This window comes from Strix aluco, chromosome 18, assembly GCF_031877795.1.
Source record: "Strix aluco isolate bStrAlu1 chromosome 18, bStrAlu1.hap1, whole genome shotgun sequence".
Classification (NCBI taxonomy): domain Eukaryota; kingdom Metazoa; phylum Chordata; class Aves; order Strigiformes; family Strigidae; genus Strix; species Strix aluco.
Window position 1 is genome coordinate 11,695,975 of NC_133948.1, and position 23,797 is coordinate 11,719,771.

At 40.1% G+C, this 23,797-nt stretch overlaps 2 protein-coding genes across 2 annotated transcripts in view; both read right to left on the reverse strand.

Moving 5' to 3' along the window:
* Positions 1-4,134, reverse strand: part of BCR (BCR activator of RhoGEF and GTPase) — a 102,631-nt gene extending 98,497 nt beyond the window's left edge. Inside the window, exon 1 of the mRNA XM_074844111.1 lies at positions 2,333-4,134. Coding sequence (XP_074700212.1) covers positions 2,333-3,848 — 1,516 coding nt within the window. The 5' untranslated portion in view covers positions 3,849-4,134. The remainder of the gene's footprint in view (positions 1-2,332) is intronic.
* Positions 4,135-7,260: 3,126 nt separating this feature from the next.
* RAB36 (RAB36, member RAS oncogene family) lies at positions 7,261-23,004 on the reverse strand. Its single transcript, XM_074843990.1, has 11 exons — positions 22,865-23,004; positions 22,057-22,145; positions 20,816-20,904; positions 18,194-18,259; positions 17,382-17,483; positions 15,797-15,861; positions 15,154-15,205; positions 13,661-13,742; positions 11,955-12,045; positions 11,285-11,404; positions 7,261-11,058 (listed from the first exon to the last, which is right to left on the reverse strand). The coding sequence occupies exons 2-11, from the start codon at positions 22,123-22,125 to the stop codon at positions 10,994-10,996; spliced, it is 801 nt and encodes a 266-aa protein (XP_074700091.1). The 5' UTR covers positions 22,126-22,145; positions 22,865-23,004; the 3' UTR covers positions 7,261-10,993.
* Positions 23,005-23,797: the final 793 nt, after the last annotated feature.

Consider the following 23,797-nt stretch of genomic DNA (forward strand, 5'->3'; position numbering starts at 1 on the left):
AATACTATTCAACAAACCCCACTTGATGCTAATTAACATTAAGGCTGGCCAGAACCTGCTGTGATTCAAACTTGCACTCTGTTCAAGCAAAACTTCAGGGAAGCCTGGCAGAACCAGTGACTGAGCCACAGGTGCAGGAAAAGCTGTCTGGATCAGTGAACTGCTTTCATATCACATGGTGATGGAGAACAGTGAGCATCAGAGCACAATAGTTCAGAATGGTAGCCAGCCAGATAATCACACAGTGATCTCTCATGCCTTTTGTTTGTTTTATGAAAAAGAGGTTCTGCCAATTGGTTTCAGATCAAAATTCTTCCTAGACAGGAAAGAAAGAAAATTCATATAAAATGATGCTCAGTAGGAATTAATCAGAAACACAGTCCTCCTGAAGGCATAAACCTTTTTGGTTAAGTAAAAAGTTGCCACCAGCTAACGTGCAAGACAGTAATGATTAGCCATCTGGTGAAGGTTCCTGCTAAGCTTGCCATGTTACCCCCTATGCTGAGGAAAGCAGAAGGTGGATCAGTTACATTCTGTCCTTGCCTGCAGTTGTGTGGTCATCCTTAGGAACAAGACATAAAGCTTTCCAGTGCAACCAGGAATTGTAACTGTTCCGACTTTTCAGCAGCCTCTTTTTTTCTATCACTGCACACCAGCTGAATTATTTAAACCAAAAATTACCTCTTGCCTTTTTGAAAGCTGAATTTATCCTCAAGCTTTTTCAACCTTTGTTATTTTTGCCCCTTTGTTTCCTTCCGCAAAAATTGCAACTGCCAGGAGGCTTCCCAGTCATCTAAAGAGCATCAGTAAACAAGAGCAGAGACAGATGGCTGCAGCTCAGTTTAAACCAGCACAAGATTCAGCCTCTCCCCTGCATTACAAGTACTATCCAGAAGATACAAAACATATGCATAAAACCGTACAAGAATGCAGTAGCCCCAGATAGAAAACAAGTATATATATACGATCTGATAAAGACGAAGCCACGGTGAGGACAAGGTGCTGAGGTTTCATGTACAGTGAATATCCAATATAACCGTACAGCCTTCCAATCAATGGGATGTAGGGATGGCAGGGGGGCAGGGAAGAGTTCTCCCTCCATTGTTGCTCCCAAAAGTATTGCTGGCAAAAAACAATCAGCAGGGAAAGTAAAGCCAGGTATCTCCTTCCAGCAAAGTTACTCTTCTGAGAACTAATACACCGAACTCACACAACCTGAGAAAGTAACAACATCTCTGACAGGCCTCTCAATTCACTACTTCAGGAATTCAGTCACATCGACAAATAACGCCTTAGCCCCTTATGAAAATGACAGATTCAAAGAGACAAAGAAAACCCACAAGATAACTCACAGATTTAGAATGACAGAAGTCTATCAAAAATCATACTGTTTTCTTCATTCCTGGATTTGATTGTTTTTCATTTACTGCACAGAAGACTACTGGTGTTAGCATAAGACACTATTCACATTATGTGCCTGGCCTTGCTAAACAGATTCAGATGTCCACATACATTCAATAAATCTATCTGAATCAACATACTTCACCACGTGCCTCTTCCACCAACTATAAATTCACTGTGATTCCACAGACGCACCTGCATGCCTAAATGGCTTACATAAGGACGGGTCCAAACATTGCCCATTCTTCCCCAAACAAAAATTTTGACTCTGCTGAAATTAAATTAACAGCTCTCCCTCGGGGCTTCCTGATATTCCAAGTTCTTCCTTCACTTAGTGATAGCAGAAAGCTTCGAGAACAGGGTTGCACCATCTTCACTTCCAATCAGCCCTAATTGAAGGATGACACGAAACAGAACGAGAAACTAGCACTCCAATTAATACAGACAGGAAAAAACAAGATTGTGGGAGAAGCATCATTATCAGTAAAGCTCCAGCAAAGCCCTCAGGTTGTAGCATGTTGGCACCCTACCACCTCTGAGGTAGAGTTCAACTACTCCTCAGTGCAAGAATACAAGGGAGGAAACGATTTGGTGGTGAATGCTGAACTATTCTGGCCCCTTTTTACCTCAGCGTTCACACTTAAACTTTAAAAACTGATTAACATGGGACTCCAGTGATCCTCTCAAGAGAGGCCTGAATCAGCCTTTCTGGGAATCCAATCTGTATTCCTAAAATGCAGTCTGATGTATACTTCTGCAGGCCCTTCCTAAAACAGCACAGCTATAAAATAAACACAGACTTCTCACATAAAACAGTTGCCCCCTTAGAGCAATTCACTCAGGGTCAACCAGAAAACCTCTCCCATTCACTTTCACAATCCTATTTCCTGCTCCATACATTTAAAAGACGAAACAAAAAGCTGGTACGCACCTGTATCCCCATGGAAGCAGCTGTCCTGGTGACATCTCCCAGAAGGCAAATCTCCATCACTTGGCCAGATCTGTCCTGTTTTTCGTACACCCACAATAGTAGCCTCAGACACAATGACCTGCTGCTGCCTGTGCCGTTTTTGAGACTGGGGGGTTGGTGGACTGCTACTGTCAAAGGACTGCTGAGAGTTCTGGGAAGGAGAACGGCTTTTATCCCGATACATGCGGTAAGTGGTGGGGCTGGGGGAGACATGGCTGGACTGCCCTGAGGAGAAGTCTTCCTCACTGGAGGTAAGGTTCTCATTAGAGCTACAATCAGGAGTATATCCTCCTCCAATATCTTCAAAACTCCTGGGGGAATAAGACCTCCTTGGCCAGGTGAGATGTTTTTCCTGGTCAGTTGTGCCCTGATTTCGCAAAATAGGTCCCTTCCCTTCTCCTTCCCCCATCATTCCACCAACATAGATACTTTGATAGGGTTGAAAGTCCATGGGCTGCCAAGGTGAGCGGTTGCTGCCATTGGCATTAATCAGGTTATCTTTGAGAAACCTGGGGTTCAGTTCAGCATCCTCATATTCTCCATCATAGCCAAAGCTGCTCTCTGAGGACCTTCCCCTGTAAGCAGGCCTCTGGAACTCACTGAAGCTGGGTACCATGTTAGAAGGGAGGGAGTGCAAAGACTTTTTGCGTTCCATTTGCATGGCTTGGCTACCAAGAGAGCTTATTTTATCGGAAACATCTTTATCGTTGACCTTTACTAGACCCTTCTCATGATGATACTCCATGTTCACATAGAAGGGCTTTTCAACAACGTCCTTGTTATCTCCAGAAGAATGTGAATTAACCTTTTTAATCCTCTCAAAATTGGACCTTAGGGCTGCCACGCTGGTGCTGTTCCCTCTCTCCTTTGAAATAGGTTCGAACGATCCCTCCTTCTCAGCAGATCCCACCAGCCGGCGAGTGGAAGCCGACCTGTGTTTTGAAGGAGAGCCATCTGTATCACAGCGATTCTCCACATCTTCTACAACTCTCTTCAGTTTCTCTTCACCATAGTACTTACACCTGTCCTGCTCTCCCTCTCCATGATGGGGACTGTCCAAAGGCGACAGGTCTGACCCATCGCTCTGGGTAGACAGCTTCCGCAAAGAGGGTATCCTGGGTTTGAACTTTTCCTCCCCGTGGTGTGACTTGCTTTTCTCATATTCGTCTTGGTCAGCAGACTGGTGATGATGCAGGTCTTGGATCTGCTGCTCTGCACCCCCTTCAGGCAACTGAGAAACACGTTTAAAACCCCATCTCTGTCTATCATAGCTTTTTTTCTCCTTTGCCAGAAGAGTCTGCAGGTAAATCATGCGGAACCTCTCCTTGTTGACCTCCATCTCCAGTCTCCGGATAGATGCTTTGCATAGCTCCAGCTCCTGTTCAATGTCTCCCACAGATTTCAGCTCCATTTTAGGAGGCTCAGAGTCTGCAAACTGTGCTTTCCAAGCCTCCACAAACCCCACAGGGTCCACCATTTTGCACACAGGAGTAAGTGGAGAATACGGGAAGGAGGCTGGAGAGATATAGGTGGGGAGAATAAACCAACCGGATCTCACATGTAGAAGCAGAAACAGCTCCGGCAGGGTCAACTCGATGCGTCTCTGCCGCGGTCCATGCAGGGAAGCTGGGAGGCGAACGGCAGTCCTCGGAGCGCTCTCTCGTCCCCGTCTCGTTCAGCTTTTGCCGTCCCCAGCCCCCCGTCCACTCGCTACTCCCTCCCCGGCATGACTGATCTTTTGCTAGCGAACAACAACGCTCCCACCCCGGCGATCCCCGAGCACTTCAAAGTGGGTGGACAAAGGAGCAGGCTCGGGGCGGGGGAGGGAAGGCGAAGATCGCCCCCCACCCACCCACCCACCCACCTCCCTCCTGCCGCGGCCGCCCTGGGCTGGGTCCTCCGCGCAGCCACGCTGAGGAGCCCTCCGCTCCGTGCTCCCCTCGCCAGCCCGGTGTTGTGCTTTCTCTTTCTCTCTCCTCCTTTCCCCCTGCCCCTTTCCCTGTCTCCTCCTCCCGGCTATTGTGCTGTCCTCCGGGCGCACACGCTCTCCGGAGCCTCCGCGCCGGGCGGGCGAGGCGGCGGCGCGTCCCGCGGCGAGCTCCGCCGCTACCCCTGGGTGCCCCAGCGCCCCGCGGCCCGGCGGGAGCCCCCTCGGCGCGGCGGCGGCTGCCCGCGGCTGCCCATGGCGCGGCCCGGCGCTGGCGGCGGCGCTGCGGAAGGGGAGGAGAGGGAAGGAGCCAGGCGCGGCGCTGGGGCCTCTTAAAGGGGCAGCCCGGGCCGCGGCGGCGGGGGCTGTGGCGGCGGGGGGGCGCGGCGGCGGGGGGCCGTGCCCGCGGCACCCCGCGGGGCTGGGGGTGGCCCCGCGCCCCGCCTGCCCCGCGGAGGCGGCTGCCGGTGAGACAAAGGCGGAGGTGGCAGACGGGCGGACGCTTCCAGCCGCGGGCCTGGACGTCCCCAGAGAGAGACATGACTGCGCCCAAGCCTGGGCAAGGAGCTACCCCCACCACCACCACGACCCCCCCCCCGCGGGGAGGTGTCCGTTCGTGCCCCTACACCCGCGCCCTCGGCCACTGTGTGTAAACTCCGTGTGTTCCCTCTCCTGTGCTCCAGCAACGCTCTCCCCAGGCACTGATGCAGCTCACCTTCAAAGGTCGCGTTTTCCCCCACTAACTCAGGGGCTGTGGAGTGGCAGGCTGGTCATCCACCCCATCCTTCCTTCCTCGCCAATACATGATGAGCTGGATTTCTGAGATGGGCAATTGATACTCCAAAATCACGATGATATTAACAATAAAGGCTGCTTTGTTCAGGCATTAGTCTCACCTTTGTCCTGTGTATTACCCTAGCCACAATAACCCAGTTCCATGCCGCAGCTCTAGGTGAAGGGGGCAAATGCTTTAAACAAAAGGCTGGCTGCTGAGTATTACTCCTTCTGAAATCACAGGACATGATCTTGCTTAAGCCCTGTATTCTTTCCATGGACTAATCTGAAAAAGTGGTAACATACACCTGAAGTTCCACCATGCCTGTTTGGATGATAGGAAAAAGTGAGATATGTGTGTCTCATATCCCCCCTAAACCTGCTTCTTCCCTGTCTGTGGTGAGGTGTGTATTTTCTGGCACATATCACTAGAAAAGAGGGTAGAGTATAGCTCCAACAAGAACTAATAAAATCCCCTAAGAATGAAAAGCACAAGTCCACAGGAGTAGCTCTCTTACCTTTGAGATATGTAATGTTTCATAATCCATTAAACACTTTTTCTCTTCTTTTTTTTTTTTTATGCACCAAACAAAATATTTTGGGGTATTTTCAGACATAGCACACATGGCTAATCATGTATTCAGTTTTGCATAGTTCATCCCTCTTGGTTTTTGTTTCCTGGCTTCAACCTCTTTTCCTGCACTTGTTTCCTCAGCTTTTAAACACATAACAGGCATTGGCTGACCTATATGGAAAACAGGTTATAATCTAAATCATAATAAAATCTATAAATCTTCATAGAAATCTCAGTCTTTTATAGAAATAAAATAAATTGGCTTTTCACCTTTGATACTGCTTGCTATTTATTTGCCTGAGTGCCAGTTTGAACAACAAAATTCTGACATACAGTGTTTCTAGTAATATGAAGTTTAAGACTGTACTGGCATGGTTATATAATGAGAGGTCTATTACATCATAGGGATATGTTCTGAATTCATACATTACTTTTACTGAAGTCTCACAATTCTGATTTTTTATGTCTAGAGTTTCTCCTATTTGGGTTCACTTTTCTGACATTTGTGCCCTTTCTGGAAGGCGTAAGAGGAGGGATTTCTGTATGCACACTTCTAGTGAACAATACTATTAAACAACTGCACCCTCTTTATCTGTTGAGGTACTACAATGTCAGAAATTCCAGTGGGAATTGAAGGGCTCTCTGAAGTTTTGCTGATACTTTATGCGTTCGACAGAGTGTTACTTTAATAAGATACAAAATTTCAGTAAGGCTGTGGCGGCAGACACAGATCTGTGATGTGAGACTGAGAAACCTGGGATGAGGGGGCTAAACTACAGACAGCCCATCCAGCATTTACCCTCTGCTGGCCTACGAGAGATTGCAAAGCCCTTCTCAGCAGAAACGGAACTAGCACTACGGTGACCAGAGAGCTCCCTCTCGTGGGAAAGAAGAGCCAGTCAGCTTAGTCTGACAAGCTCTTGAGCTGTCACTTGTGACCTGTTTCTTCAGCACAGTCCCACAAAAGAGAATCAGAGGTTTTCTAAGAAGGAAAAAAAACCCGGTACGACATAAGCAGAGTCTTTTTAAAGAGAAATAAAACATGATTTCAGATTACTCTGTGGCTGAAACTAAGAAACCATATTTTTGTAGCACAAAGCAGCACTCTCTGGTAGAGTTTGACAAGACCAGTAAGTCTCAAGAAGTCCCATCCAGTCTAAATCATTCTATGAACCCAGAATAATGGGAACTCTCATTATTAGAATTCAGAGAATGACAATTTCTCACTGTAAGAACAACCTTCTGGCCAAAAATACAAGAAACTGGTCGACCATCTCCCCTACCAAATGCAGATTCTGCTACCACTTCAACTTGCCAAACATTCAACTTGCATGCTCAGAGGATGCAATACAGAGAGGAGTTCATAGCATTCACTCACCAGTGCGTTACATTGTACTCCCTAGAATGATCTCTAACTATTGATGAAAACCTGAAAAGACACAGAGGGGGACAGATTTATTCATGAAGAATGGACTCCAGTCGTACCACAACAAGATGAGCCTGAGCTGGGAACCAACAGGATTCAGAAAAATCTGAATCACAGGACCTATAAGAATATAAATAATAATATCCTAAGTGTCAAATAATCACTCAAAAGGCAGAAACAACATCACGAAAAATTAAAAGGAAAGGCTTTTATAGTAAGAAATGAACTTTGCCTGTCAGGTGACTGTTTCTTAAATGGCTTTTGATCCATTACGCATTGCTTTGCTTGAGGAGATATACATGCTTATTTAAACAGGAACTCATTAACATATTAACTTCTACTTATTAAGACAAGAAATAGCATAACATTAGTACTTCCTTCGGGAAATTGGTTCTTACAATTGCTCTTTATCTTTGCTTCAGACTGCCTCCGAATTTCACTTCTCCAATTTCTCAGCTGTGGATTCCACAAGGAAGCTGGCACTGCAACTGTTGCCATGATCGCTGTGAAGACTTCAACTGGTATAAAAATCGTGTTCTAGCCTACCTATGTTTAGAGTTAATACAGTTGTTTCAACACTGTTTCCCGCAATATTAAGGCTTCTTCAAAGCCAATTACATTGCTGATAGAATGGATTAACATGCATGGATAAAATATAGACCAGATAGAAACATTTAAGAACTTGCAAGTTTACATTTCTTTTTCAACCAAAGTTAGTTTCCCTTGTGCTTTCCTAAACAATTCATCAATGCAACATGATCCGAGATTCATTTTAGATGATCAATTATTAATACTGAGTTCTTTGCAGGGGAAGTCTCAGCAGAGCTAAAACCCACCCCCCCTCAAAACCAACCAACCAACAGAAAAAACAACAAAAAAACCCCCACCAACCAAAAAGACCCCCAGTCTCAAAGCATCCATTATAGAATAGATGGAGTCAGACCACTGTCAACTGATAGTTAATGACTGACAGAGTATTGCCTTTGTACATGAAGTTTTTGGAGCTCCAGAAGATACAAACTGCAATGACATCAAGCAATGTACTGAATCAATAGAAAAAACTGTCCCGGTTGATTTTTCAAGCAATGTGATTGTACTGTTGAAGAGATTGCATCTCTGATTTTGTACAATAATTGAGCTCAGCAATGAAAGAAACACTTAGGAGATACATTTTGTGGAAAAAAAATAAAATGGAAACCTGATCTTTTCTTAGATTTGTTACTGAGTCATTCTGCAGCTGTAAACACTAACATGTCTGCACTGAAACCTAGCACCTAGCCTAGACAACATGATTTGCTGCAGTAGAGTGAACCATCTTTTCTACTCTCATTCAAACTCAGTAAACTTGAAGACCACGGCTATGCTGCCCACTCAGTGCAGCACATGGTACAAGTGGAGTGTATATTCACCATCCCTGTGAAACAGATTTGGGAGATGAACAAATACACAGAACATCATAAGGTCAAAATATTACACATTTGGATAAATAACTCCTTACATACCCACACATATTCATTTTCTCCGCCAAATGCTACATTCGCGTCTTTGCCAACAGAATCAGCACAGTTGCCAAAGTCAAGACTGTCCAATAAAAAAAGACAGAGTTCCTAGATTTCTATTCATCATATTCTATGAAGCTGTTCTAACTTACATCATAAGAAAATAACAGCAATAAAAAGGATGTTTAAGTCATCTTTTCTCCACTTTTTCCTATTTCTTATCAAATAATTTGGGGGGGAAAAAGGACAGAGAATCTAGAATATTTTCAGTTTGAGGCATAGATTTATTAACAAATGTCTTTATTTTCTCAGCAGCTCATATCTGGAAGGTCCTGTTAAAATCAGTTTTCCAGATACTGTTGTTTCTGCAATGATTGAATGAATCTCTTAAGACACTGTAACTTGTAACTTTCCATAGATTTTCTTCTTTCTCTCCATTTAAAATAGTTGCAGTATGAAATTTAGAGCATTGTAGAAGATGTTCCTTTTCTTTTCTTTTACGCTAGCATAGCATAGCATGTAATGCTAGATTTAAATCTTAAAAGTATGGAGTTATAAGCTGCTGAAAGGTATCTAGAGAAGCAGTCTTCCTGTTGTCCCACTTTGATTCTTTTGTTAATTCTTTCATTTGAGTGTTTATAGCAATTTTGAAGGACCATAAATTTGTATGGTTTAGTGCAAGCAAAAGATTTACAGCATCTCATTTATCTTTAGAGAAATATCACCAACTAAATACTCAGAACTGAATATTAAAATACAGTGACATACTGGAAAAAATTAGAGGGAAATAAAATGAATTTATTTCCCTTTCCCTTCTTCTGTACTTTTTCAGTTTAAGCCTAATTATCATAATTAATCATACAATTTCACAAATACTTGGCCAAGTATTTGTTATAGTAATTTCTGGCAACATTATTTGTCATTCAAATTTCCTGCAATGTCATTTGTCAGCAGGAATGACTTTTAAAACAGCAATATCTTTTGGCATCAGTCATTCTTGCCCAAATTGTGGAAGAGCATTGTAAGGCTGCTTTACTTGGATGGTACCCAGAGCTAATCTCTCCTCATTAAACAACAATTGTCATTTCTAAAGAACTAATTGCACAAGGTTATGTCAAAGGGTATTTGAAAAGGCAAAACTGGGGCAACGGTTTTTTGATCCAGCCAGCACATGTCCAGAGAGCCACAGCAACATGTCCAGAGAGCAGGTTCTACCATAAACACTCAGTAATGCCATCTTCATATGGCAAGTACCTCAGGACTTAACAACCAAGTGTCTGCTTGGGAGAACTCCCATCTTTTCCCACCCCTCTAAACCGACATATGCTTTCATGTCTTTTCACAAAATGGCAAAACTATTTCTCTACCATTACTGCTTTTATTAAGCAGCGGAGCAAATTGCTCCCAGCATCTAGTGATCAAATTATCTTGTCCAATAAAAGCAGATAGAGTGAGTAAGAGTTTAGCAGCAGTATCAAATCTAACCTTACCAGCTCAGAGTGCCTACCACAGACAGGGAGGAACAAGTTAATGACTAAGACTGCATATGGTTCCAGAAATACATTACATTACTACAAACAAAAATACCCCAGTTAGAACAAAATGAAGAAGTCATTACTCTTAGCAACAAAGTAGAACTGCAGTGTAGACAATATTCATGAAGATCAATCCAGAGAAGGATTCTGCATCCTCTTTGGAAGATGAAAAATTAGATTTCATGTATTTCATGCCATGCACCTATGTGACCATTCTTTCTTATTCAAGAGTGTGGAAAAGAATAACATTCTTGTCTGGTAACATTTTCAAAATATTAGACAACCAGGATAAAAGAACAAAGTTCCTACCTGGAGTTCTCCTAGGCTTGGAAATATTTAAATATTGGGCTCTGATTCTCAAGCAGAAAATGAAAAATACAGATTTTTCACAGATGGAAAAACCGCAGTGGAAACTGTGCAGTCTGCATTTGTGTACTTCCCTACCTGTTATTTAAAAAGATTTCTTTTGGAACAGTTTTAAAATGTTTGGAATGCATAAAAGCAAGTCAGAGTTATTTTATACTATGATCTCAAAAGGCAAACATACCCGTAGCACCCTTTATTCTGAACTAAGTAAAGTTATGTAACTTTTGACTACAAGTGTTTCTGGTGGACAGGTGAGCACATGGCACTGGCAATGTCTTTCTTGCATTAAGACAAAGATGTTATGTTTCCACTACACAGAGAAAGGTTTATGTAACAATTGTACCATCCTGCACAAGTGAGCCTGCAGCAGCAAGGGGAGTCTCAGAAAGAAAGTTTGGGTAAGTTTTTCCCCCCTCATTTCCAAAAATAAAGCTTTCTATTTCTGGTTTGAGAGCTTTCATTGTTGCAGGTGCTCTATGCTGGACTGCAGAGAACACAGCACTTGCAGAAACAGTTGACAGTTAGCAGCAACTCAGGCTGACTTGAGTGTTGCCTTCTGGGATTTCCATCATGTTGTCTTCCAGTTCTGTAGAAACAAAAAGTTATAAAATCAATTCACAAGAAATTCTACCATCCAATACTAAGGATAACAAATGCTAAATGCAGCCCCAGTCACTCCTATATGCTAGAACTCAGGTAGACAATAACATGAATATGCTTGCAGGTGTTTGAAACAGGCTTTAACGCTTGAAAAACCTCTCCAGTTCTTCAGACTGTAAACAAGGAAAATACACTCAAAAAGCAAAACTTACTGATAAGGCTTCCTGTCCCAATTTGGGCCATGCGCCCAGCAGTTTTCTCCAGCTCCTTTATCATGGACTGTTCAAAGGCCAAGGCAGCAACTCGAGAAAAGAACTCTTTGACATTTTCCCCTAGGAAACAGGACAGAAATAATGGGTTTTTTAAAACTGCACATCAACACGTGATCAAGCGTAACAAGCACACCTGTGAACAGATCACAGCTCAACACTGGGACAGAACAGGCTTCTTCAACAATCTGCTCGCCATACTGATCACTGCAGAGAGAATTTCTCATTTTCATACTCTGGAATACTGTACCCTGTATTGTACCTTTATTTTTAGTCACCAACAGAGAGAATTCAGTTTGTGGTATAATCTTTTTTCATTGCTAATGTTGAGTGGCAGTGCACATGTGTATTTATGTAACTACCTATGAATTAAACATGCTTAGACATTGCACAGCAGCTCAAGTACTCCTTTCTGTAAACATGACAGTGCAAGCACACATACAAACACTCAAATAAAATCAATCATTAATAAACCTGAAGTTTCCAATAGCAAAAAAATGCAAGAACAAAAAAAACCTGCTTGGGAATGGGGGGATAAGGAACTTGAACTTCTTCCCACCTTAACATAAGCCTTTGTGGTTATGCTATTTTTACATCCTTTGCAGTAACTTACCTGTTTTGGCTGAAACCGACCAGTATTCTGCCTGCATCTCATTGGCAAAGCGGATGGCATCTAGCTCTGTCCTTTCACACACAGCATCTGACTGCGTAAATAACATGGAATAACTTTAACATAAGAAGAATGTTTGGGCTGGTAGTAACACAGAGGTACTACTAGTACCTACACTGTGATGCTTCCAGTTTTCACAGGGGTCATTCTGGCCTTGCTTTAGAACTTGTGCAATCAGACGTGATTGCAAGAACATTCAAGTACTTATTACTGCTTTTAAAATGGAAGTCTCCATTCATCTCCCACAGCATTGAAACAAAACAACAGTTAACAAGTGTGACCCTTGTATCTAACTATACAGTGTGGTAGGCAGCCATAAAGACAACAGCCCAGTTAACTGGTCTTTAAATTCTTGTCACCCCATTATGCTCAGCAGAAGAGTTGCAGGACTGATTAATCACAATAGTTCTTTGTGTTTAATCTTTCTTGTCTCTGTCCCAGATCCCTTTTTCTACTCCATCTATTTTTATTACATTGGAACACAATGACCTTCCTCCCTTTTTATTTTTGCTCTTGTTTATCTCTTCTTAAGACTAAAATCTCTTTCCCCTTCAACTGATTTTGCTTTCTTGCACTTAGTTTTCAGGTGTTTTTCCCCTCTCATCTGTTCTCTGTGATCAACCACATCAGCATGTTGCTATTTGCTTTCAATTTCTAGCCCAGTTGTGATGGATGATACCAGACATCTTTGTACAGTTTTCTGTGCATTGTCTTACAATGCGGAACCCCTGAAAAATTTAGAAGAATTCTAAAAATTTGGAAAGGATGATGTGACATCAAGCTGAGAAGTAGAGTGAATCCAGTTGGGAAGAGACTGGCTTCATACTGAAGTAATACCTAGAACCCACAGTCCTTTGCTTTGCTCTTATCTCCCTTTCAGTTGAAATTGTTATAATTCTAAAAACAGAAACTAACTTACAGTAAGGAATTCTAGTTTAGACAAGACTTCAGATCTGTGTCCTCAGAGGTCTGGCACATTTAGCTTTTACTGTGACTCAAAAAAAGCAGCATAAGCAACACAAAGTACCAGAAAAACTGACAGACATGCAGTTTTCTGGGACTTATTTTCAGTGAAGGGTAAGAAACAAACTGCATAAGTGATACTGTGGCAGCTGGGGGGTGGTGGGAAATAAAAAAAAATCCACTGAACACCAGAAGCAGCAAGCTTGTTTTGAAATCTTTAAGTATTGATAGGTAGAGAAAGACAAACACAAGACTTGGAATGGTATAGGGTGCATTGTATCCTGTTCTTTTGAAAATGATGTCACATTCAATTAAGAAAGAATTCTTCACTGTTCCTGAATAATGAACACACTGTCCTTAAAAAACAAACCAATAAAACCTCCAAGACCATTAGGTACTCCATTCTTTTGTGCACCCAACTTTTCTTTGCCTTTTCAGTTGTTCTTATGTGCTTGAAAAATGTCACGCAGTGAATGGAAATAAGGATATTTCACCCATTTTTTCATAAAGTGTCTTCTTAAATTGGTTCCAAGTGTGCTGTTCTATTTACCTGTGATCTTCTTTCTTTCTGTTTAGGTTTTTCTCTCAAGGTCTTTATCTCAACAACAGTGTGTACAACTTGTAAAGGAAATCACTTGAGGAACTAGGGGAAATCTGATTTCCTTATCTGCATTCAATTTACTTACCACCAAATCTTTTTTTGTTCCAACCAGAAAGATGAAGCTGGAATCTGGCTCATTCTCTCTCAATGCATCTTCTAACCACTGTCTGAAATACAAAAGAGAAATAAGAGAACCAGCCAGAGGGACTGAGGAATATAGGAGAAAGTGACAGATAATAGGGACACAAGAAAAGTGAGAGGATGAACTTATGTGACAGTATCAAAAGCCTTTTTTGCTAGACAGAAAGAGAACAGGAGCTATTCCAACCCCTTTGAATACAGCCTTCCACTAATGAAAAGTTCAAACATGCCCACAGTAGAGTGCAAATTCAACAGTGATTTTAGCACCCAGGGAGCGTATTTAACAGTGTAAGGGAGGGGGCAAAGTTTTGATCGAGATAAGGAATAAGAAAACAAGAAGCAGAGGAAAAGATACGAACAACATAGCAGATTAGATAAAAACGGGAATAAAGAAGAGTGAAATAATCTATTCAGCATTCTAAACCAGCTCCCTATGAAGGCTGCATGATTCTTGTCTCATAAGCTTTTATACTTTTGTTACTCTGGCAATCAAGTTCCTCTTGAGTCATCCAACACAAATCAAGGAGGGAAGGGAGTGTGTGCATGTGTGGGAAATCAGGTTCACAGGCTTCAATCATTTTCAGCCAAGCAGAGACACTAATATATATATATTATTTTACAAAGTCCTATGTAAATGAGCTAAGTACCACAGCAGTAGTGTAAGGAAATAGTCTAATACACATTCAAATAAGACAGAGTACAGGATGTAAAGAAACATGTACCTGCACTACAGTCACAACACTATATTAGAAATATATACACTCTGAGCTGGCAACAATGTAGATCATAGATCCATGTAGGGTTTTGCAGCCTGCACTAAAAGCAGAACAAGTTTACTCATAACAATTAGCGTGCTGTTGTAAGCAAACCACTACATGTATCTGAACCAGTAAGTTTAGCTATATCTACATATACTTTGAGTTTTCCATTTTCTCTCCTCTTTTTGACAGCCTGTCTCCCAACAGAATCACTACAGAAACTAGAAAAAGAAAATAATTTCAGGCTAGCAGTGCACCTAGAAAATGAGAGGCTCTTGAGACATTATGCATGAGATGCTTCTCATCAATTTCACCGTTTTCATCAGATGCCAGCCTGTTATTCTGTTTATAGCAAATGGAGGAAAAAAAGGATGCTTTTGAGGTGCACTTTCTCTCTTCCTGCATGTCTAGTTTTGGAAGGATCAAGCTCTTTCAGAAGTGCCTTTTCTCTCCACTGACTATAAAGGAAGTCAAGGGCAAGTAGTTCAAATTTATGCTCTGCATTTTCTTCAGAAAAATCCCACTCGACGTAATCCAAACAAGTGACTGTCATTCTTTGTTTCTTAGTTCAATTGAAAACACACTCATGATCCAGCAAGCTCTCATCAATACAGGCTATTCAAGGCAATTAAACCTGCTGTAAAAGCTTTAAAGACTAAGCCAAAATACAGAAACTTACTTAGTGTGATCCAAAGTCTGAATATCAGCCAGATCAAACACTGTTATTATAACTGCAAAAAAGACAAAAACAGGAAAAAATTAACTTAGAAATTGTATCAGAAGTCTCTCCAACTCATCTTGTTAAACAGAGAGAATGTCGACATATAAAGCACAACAGCAGATGTAACACAGAGATGGCAGACTATCCATTTGCTCATTCCTCTCCCTTCTCTAGCACCCAGTAAGACTGAAGTCCTCAGTCTTCAACCTTTTTAGTCTTTAATTGTAGTCTGCAGTCTATAGTGCTATTACTCCTTTTATTTGGGGATCGCTTTAATTCCTGCAGAAATTGTCTCTTATCAAAGGGAATGCCAGAAGTATCCACTTCTAGCTTCAGTAATAATCTTACCAAACCCAAATTGTTTTCCCCCTAGACACAACTGCCAATTTTTATCACTGCATCATCAGAACATTCAGAACTTGCAGGTGTGACAACTTATCGATTCATGAGCTCTTTAGTCCCTTTTTCTCTTCAATAACAGACAATCCATTTCACCACACTGTGTCTACAGGTACCTTCCCAAGGAGCACACATGCATATATGTTTCTGTATAAAGTACAACTTCCTGTCACCGCAAGGATCAAATTAATATTGTTCTCACCCTCTGCTCCTCGGTAGTAAGCAGATGCAATGCACTTGAACTTTTCCTGACCTGCTGTGTCCCATCTGTGCATTGGGTGAAAAAAAGAAATTTCAGGTTAATGAAAACCAGTGTAACCTGAGTAAACATGCTAATGAAGCAGCAGATTGGTACAAGTTGGAGAAGAATGTGATACCAGAGAAGTGTTACCATCTGGAACATGTTATTCATTAACTGCTGACAGAAATACAGTAAAGCTCTATTATTTAATGAAGACATCTGAACTCTGGTTTTATCTTTTTTTTTTTTTTTTAATACTGGTAATTTTGCAGACACAATTCAAATATTTGTATTCTGCATGGTGATACCCCTTTCTTAAAAACATTTTCTTCTCATCTATGTCATCTGCATGTATAGCTAGGGCAATCTAATTTCAAAAATTTTCTGTGCTTATACTAGCTAAATCATATTAGCCCATACTAGACTCTTGCAACTGCTAGATATGATATCTGTCCATACACTACAAATTAGAGACTTACAGCTCAGTCTACCAGGTACTAATGACACCATTAAAGAAATCAAGAAAGTGCTTCTTATTAATGAACATGATATGCAGTCCTCTCAGTTACTGCCAGCACTACAGAGGTTTGGGTTTTTGTTATAGCCTAATACTGCCAGTCACGGACATTTGCAAGTTTATCTGTATGGAAATCTCTTAGCAAGAGGGGGCACTAGTGCTCATGATATGAAAATCTACCCAGTCACTGAAGATTCTGCAGATAATGCAACCTGATGTTTAGCAGCTCATGAACCTTATTGCTTCAGCTGGCAAAGTACTGATGCATCACTCTAGATTTTTAGAGGGACTCCGGTTCCAAAAGGATAGTCCCTGGCAGAATTTTGAAAAACACAATGGCACTGAAATCAGTGCAAAATGGATTTCTAAGTATTTTTCAGTAAGTCCCACTAGCCATCTATTTACATCAATCATATGTCAGGAAAAATGTGTTCCTCAGTGAAAAGGTTTTTAAGATTCATGCACTAAAATACTTCATGCAAAGCATCTTATTTATGATGGTCACACTAAAGCGTAGATGATTTCATAATATCCTCTACAAAACAGTATTGCTAGCCCCTGGAAATACCAAAGGACAGCCTTCAGCAGAACCAAAGCAGGTGAGAGAAGGCCAGGATTCCCACGAGTCTGATAAACAAAGCTGAAAATCAAAGATTTTAAGCTCACATTCTAATAAAAATACTCCAGTCTTTCTATGATTTGGGGAAAATCAGTTAGTCCCTAATTATGAGATGCTGAAATCACTGGACACCTTACCATTAATTTCAATGGTTGCATGGATAAAACTCCCAGTAAAGCCAAGTTCAGTGCTCATTGTGCCTACTAAATTAAAACTGCAATGGTGTAACAGTAGAACTGGACAAAGTCAGTGGCAAAAGCTTTCACTTCTCTTTCAAGAAACTTGAGTACAAAAGGCTGAACTCCACTGAAATGGTGCAAGACATCCAAGATTCCACTAGAGCCTGTAGCAATTCATGCTCTGCTGAGATCGTACTATGTGCAATGCTTAACCATGCTGTTTCAACTTACATCTGGAGATTATATGGTATTCCACTTATTTCAAAACGTTCAATTTCAAAATCCACTCCAATGGTCGCCTTGTAGTCTCGGTCAAAATTATCTTTACAAAATCTGCAATAAAAAAAACAGGGATGAAATTCTAGTAAGACCCAGCTACAAATAACTGCAAAACTAACACTATCTGGAATAAATTATGAAGAGAATTAACTACCTGTGGAGTGGTGATATATTGCAGAAGCATATATAAAAACAGCAAGCAACGAATTATAAAAAAGGAGATACTGGATAACAAAGTAGAAAGCATATCCATCTAGTAAGCGCTCAGGATGAGATAAGAATCAGAATGAAATGCCTTTGGACTGTCAAGGAAGATGACACAGTATCATATGGTTTTAGTTACAAGGGAATATTTTTTGGGTCATAAATAATGACCCAAATGATTAATCAATGAGATTAAAAACTTACCATATCTGCTTAAGAATGTGGAAGAAATAATAATAATAAAACACAAACATAGACAGAAAGTTGTCACGGTGATCATAAGCTACAGAAATTCAGTGATCTGTTCACTGCACTTACATAAAAAAAACAGACAAAAAAAACACAGATAGAGAGAAAAAAGTGAAAAGTGCCAGAGCATGACTTTCAGTGTTGGCATATCAAGCCTGTTTCACACCGTAGACTTTGTTTTGTCTTTTATTCAATAACAAAACCATGGTTCAAAACAGAACCATGAACTACTACCCTGAATGCACAGGAATGGAAACACCATAACATTTGAGAAATAGCAGAATTAAACCATCTGCTGAGATATACTGTACCTGTTGATAAGGCTGGTTTTCCCAACATACAGGTCTCCTACCACAACCACTTTGGATATTTTCAGCCTGTTATAAATATTTGAAAACATTACATATTTTTAGTAGAAATTTCTACATTCTCTCTCTAAAAATTCTGATTTAGATCCTTAAATTGCAAGTGATGGGCACATGTACCTGTGACTCCAGCTTACCAGAATGCCACCGTGCTGCTGGATCAGAGTCTTAAATTGTAAGAAAGAAAAAGGTCACCCAAAACCCCAAACCCCTCTGGAGCAGAAACACTCCATTGCTTTCTCTGCATATTTTCTTCTTAAATACAATCCAGTGGGACATAAATTCTATTAAAATTGCTTTGACTACAATTATATACATTTGGCAGTTTGCACATAAGACTGCATCCTTTTCATTAAAATTAATCACAAGTTTCTCATTGACTTTAATAGTACAAATCAAGTCCTAAGTGCAGAAATAAGAAATTGCTGATAATAAAATAACCCACTGCAGAATTTGTCTCTGGGGAAAAAAACTCCACATGGTTAGAGCAAATACATTTTCTGACTATCTAGAATATTAATCTGAAGCTCGCTTCATGCAAATAATCCTCTTTGCTCTGGGTCCTCCCACAGAATACAGCAGATGGGCTTTAGGTGACTCAGCCTGCATTCTTAAAATTGAAATGTAGCGTATCTTTTAGGAGATATAGGTGGATAAATGAATGTAAGTGTATTTGTGGACCTAAACTTGGATTGACATCTCTCATGCACATGCTACAAAAATGGCTTAAGAGGTTTAATGTTCTTTTGTATCAAGTAATGGCTTTTTAAACAAAGGAATTAATCTTCTACTGCATACTATTTCTGGTTATATCAGGCTTCCATGTGATGCTGATTCCAAGTTATCTATCTAAATAGTCCAAATCTTGACTGGTAAGCTCCATGACTAATATTTAAAATAAAAAAAAAGAAGGCATTTTGTGTGCCAGTCAATGCTAACTGGGTGGGCACAGGCCCCTAAACTCCTGACATGTCTCTGCCTGATTAACTTACTGATAAAATACTGAATAAAGTCAACGACCTTAAGGGAAAAGCAAAAAAGTAAGTGATGGTTTAGAGGTGTGTGTTCCATTAATTCATATTAGGGAAAAAAACCTGCCTAGATTAAACGCATTGATGGAATATCAAGAGAGTCTTAAACATAGCCATTAGCTACTGAATTTCTCAGACTACCTTTCCAAATGACAAAAAAATATTCCATTACTTGGGATAATGGAAAAGGAAGATAATGGTTATTCCTGTCAAGCTTTACAATTACTGTACAAAACACTCTGTCTGTCCCTCCTATCCCTGCCCCACCAAAAAATTACCTAATAATGATCATATTTAGAGAGCAGTAACAGAAAAGTGGTCTAATTTTATTCACAAAGACAAAATGTAAAGCTCTTTAGCTATACTCTGTTACCAGAATAAATGAACTGGAGAGTTGTTTTACTCTGGAAATAAAAAAACAAATAGATCTTGGTTACAGAGGGGACAAAAATGCATCAAGTCACGAAAGCATGTCTTGCTAGCAAAATTGTCTGGACACTTGTAACAAATTTACATGAAATTAAAAGTGACTATGCTTCTTAAAAGCAATAAACTCATTGTTGTCTCTCAGGGAGACATATTTTGGCTTCAATTTTTTTAGCAAGACTCCCTAGTGAAATGAATAAAAAGTTGCTTTTAAAGATGGGTATCATGACAAGTCTCGTGGTAATCAACAACTCCAGATTTGAAAGAATAGTGAGCTAATTGTCAGTATTCACAGAAGCTCTACTTTATGAAAGATCCTTCAAACTGGAACACAGAAACATCTATCATTAAAACATACAGCTATTTATTTTAACTGAATAGTGATGATTTCTAACACAGTTTAGCTTTCTTGCCTTGCTTCAGGAATTAAATCAGTACCAGTAACAGTTCTAGGAGACAGATGATCTGGAAAAAAACCAACAAACTTAAAGATTATTACTAGGGCATAAAACAGTTTATTTGCATTTTTCAATGCTATATATTCACCAGAAATTTGCTCCAATTTTAAGGAAACATTTAAGAGAACTTCTCAGCACGTATACTTCTAAAAGACTAAAGCTAGATTCTTATGTGTTTCAAGCAACTTAGAACTGCTGGTTTTTTATATCCCTCCAAAGCCTTTATTAACTGCTAATTTGGAACCCCAACAGAGAATACAGCAAGGCTAGATTTGCTCTATTCCTTACAGCTGCTCTAGAATTTGCACTTGCACGTGCAAAATTCAACACCAATTTTAAAGAGTCAATCTTTTCAACTAAGAGTTTAGTTCAAAGTTGCTAAACAACTATTTGTTGCTAAACAATGTCTCTATTTTTTCAACGCTATTTGTGCCAGCAGAAAAAAGATCTTTGATACTTATGGGAAGAAAAGGCACTTCATTAATTTACTGTCAAACAGGTCAGAAAACTGCCATGTGCGCAGACTTAGCTGCCTTGAAATATACTGGCGTGAGAAAGATGAGGAATGAGGGAGGCAAAGCCTATGAAGGAAGCAAGCTATAAGGAGCTGAAAATACTTTCGTCACTGCATACTTGGTTTACTACAAACTTACCCGACTGTTCCAGTGCTCTGCTGACAAGCAGTCCTGACCTGTGCATGGAAGTGCTCTTTGAACTGCAGACAGGCCTCGGGTGTGTACCACTGAAAATAGGAGAGAACAGCTACTGAGATAACCTGTGTGATGTCTGTTTTATGAGAAGTCAAATCAGCAAGGAAAAAATAGATAAGATTGATTCAATGAGTTTGTCAAGCACCTTGGCATAAGAAAGGGATAGCTTGGGTTAGAAGGCAGTAAAATTTCCCCACAGTTATGCTTGTAAAAACTCCTTTGGAAAGAGCCATCACTTGACAACCTTTCCGAGTGTCAGCATCCGAGCACTAGCTAAACTTCCAGTCAAATACATTTGCTCATCATTCTGTATAATTGCAAGTACCTTAAAATATCCCAGTAATCTAAAACACACAAGACAAACACAGATGGGAGCATACCACCAGCAAGTCATTATTACTATGAAGTCTTTTAGATCACTTACATGTGTGAAGCACTGTTTTGATAACTAGTTTTTAATCAGGCATTGGTTAAAAATGAGGAAAATGTATTTTACCTTATTTTTGCTTAAAATAACTGTGGTAGTTTTCATGAAATTAAAAGCAAAATATGGGGCTAAAATCAAACATGGAAAAAAATGCTAATTCCCTTAAAAGGATCTTTTGAACAACTGAAAAAACATAATGGTAATTCCTTGTCCTTCCCTGTCCTTAACTCTTCTATTATACTTGAAGTACAAAACTCTTTGGGGACATCAATGATCTTTTCTGTCTGTGTTTCTACAGTGCCTACTACATTTGATCTACTGCATGACTAAGGTTCCTATACAAACAGAAAAATAAAATTGCCTCAAATTCTCCAACCAAACCTCTATATAGATCTAATTAGTCTTTTTGCATATTTAATATCAGCTATGGTTCTTATTTCCCCTCGGTGTAAGATTTCTTTAAGCCTGTAATTATTAACATTTGGCTGAAATAACAAGATAAATACTATAAAATAACACTTTGTGGCAAGAGTCACTTTCTGTAAAGGTTAAAAGAAGAAATGAGGATTATTATTAAAGATATCGGCATTGAATGGGAACATGAGGTCACATTCATCTGCAAAAGAAATCCTTACACAATTTGTAATTTTAGCAGAAGACAACTGTATAGTAAAATAAAATACTATTAGCACCAGGGAAAGATAGCTCAATGTAGCAGGTGCTACGCCCTGTGACCAGAGGAATAAAGAATGCTTACCTTGGGAAACTGCGAGATTATTCTGTCCCTACTCACTGGGGGAACCAAATGCATTAGGTTGGACTTCATCCTCCAAATTCAATTAAATTCTACCAGACGGGAAATACGTAAAGAGAAACACAGTATTCAGGAATTGCTTCAATACAGGGAAAATACAATTTTTAAAAATTAAAAGTTCTTATAGACTAATAATCTTTTTTTCCTTTCAGTACAACTTGCAGTTCTTTGACTTTGTGTTAAAGAAAACATGTTTCTTCTGTAACAGAGACCAATCCAGTGTGCATAGCTGTAGCAGCAAACAGTGGCTTTCGGAAACTACAAGGCACCAACTCTAATTCCATGGAAGGGCAGAGAATTGTTCACTTAACTCAACATAAGTGCTTGCAGTTTAGCCCTCAAAGGATTTTGCACTGTTTAACTTAAAAACCTTGCTCATCATTATTTGAAATGCCTCTGCACTAAGCACATTAATAGCTGTTAGGGGATACCAGATTTTGTTCGGTCAGGAGAAAGGAGGAAAGATGAAGCCGCCACATTTCTTGGCATAACATCAAACTTTCATCCAAGATCAGCTCAGAAAGAATGAAATCAGTAGATAGTCTGACTTGGAAAAAGAATAATGTTCACATGAGAATCACAAATGCATTTAGATCTCCCACTTGAGACATACCAATTTGGTTATGCAATGAAACCTCGTGGGTTGTTGGGGGAGGGGACCCTTAATAGGGTACCAATTTCTTACTGGCATTCAAAAGAATGTTTCTAATAAGAACATTCATCATGTAGCAAAGTGTAAGGAAGGACTCACCGTGCAGCAGCTGATGCAGCAGGATTCCAGCCACACAAACAGCTCAGCCTGCTGCTGCGTGGCCATAGCAACAGGCTTGCAACAGTTCCCTTCCTCCCCTTCTCTTCCAGGTTGGGAAGGCGGAGTTGGAGTAATTTAACTATACATAGGGCCCTAGTTTTAAAAAAACAAACTGGTTTTAGTGGTCAGATTCCTTTGGTCATAATAAACCTTAGGGTCCCCTAATCCTGTGTAAGAAAATAGTTCCATTTTCTTCAAAGATAGTTATATATATGGATACAAAGAGCAGGATTAACCCAGCAGACAAGGAACTAACGGAGTGGGGAACTGTTACAGTGCTAGCATTAAGCATTGTAGCAATTATAAAGAAACACCTGAGGGATTTTTTCAGAATTTCAACTTGATTTCATCTCAGCTTTAGAGTCAGGATGTGCATGCCACTAATGAGACATTCTGAATTCTATAAATCTCTTTCTAGTCATTAGTAATCTTGCTTTCTAAGGTACCAAACACTAAAGAAAAGGAGTAAGCAATCACACAGCTCTTTTGTATTGCCTAAGTATTGTTAATCACCTCATTAGTTTAGACAGCATTTAGAATGCTAGACTGTAATTTAGGATGCTAAAAGATTTTACATTAGGATTTAAATTTCCAAATTTCAGGACAAAAGAAAGCTGTCACATTCTAATAGTCATATTTTGATAATGCTTAAACAGGCTTGGACCTCTTAACATCCAGGAGACAAGCCTCTCCCATTCCTGCAGCAGACTAAAAATGTTAAAGGGCAAATCAATGTGGACATGTAATTTTAAACAAGTAAGTATGTAACGAAAAAACTACAGTTTTTACAACCCCACACTAAGAATAATGCTCAAAAAAATTGCTAGTCCACTACTTAGAATTAATGTTTTATTCTCATTTGTGAGGAATTGC

What these genes read in the sequence shown, in the direction of transcription:
- RAB36 (XM_074843990.1), bottom strand. Translation starts at nt 22,125, where the DNA reads ATGAAGTCCAACCTAATGCATTTGGTTCCCCCAGTGAGTAGGGACAGA. An exon ending in ATACCATATAATCTCCAGAT is followed by an intron (nt 15,862 to 17,381) that starts GTAAGTTGAAAC and finishes CCCAATGCACAG; the next exon opens with ATGGGACACAGCAGGTCAGG. An exon ending in TGGGACAGGAAGCCTTATCA is followed by an intron (nt 11,059 to 11,284) that starts GTAAGTTTTGCT and finishes TTGTTTCTACAG; the next exon opens with AACTGGAAGACAACATGATG.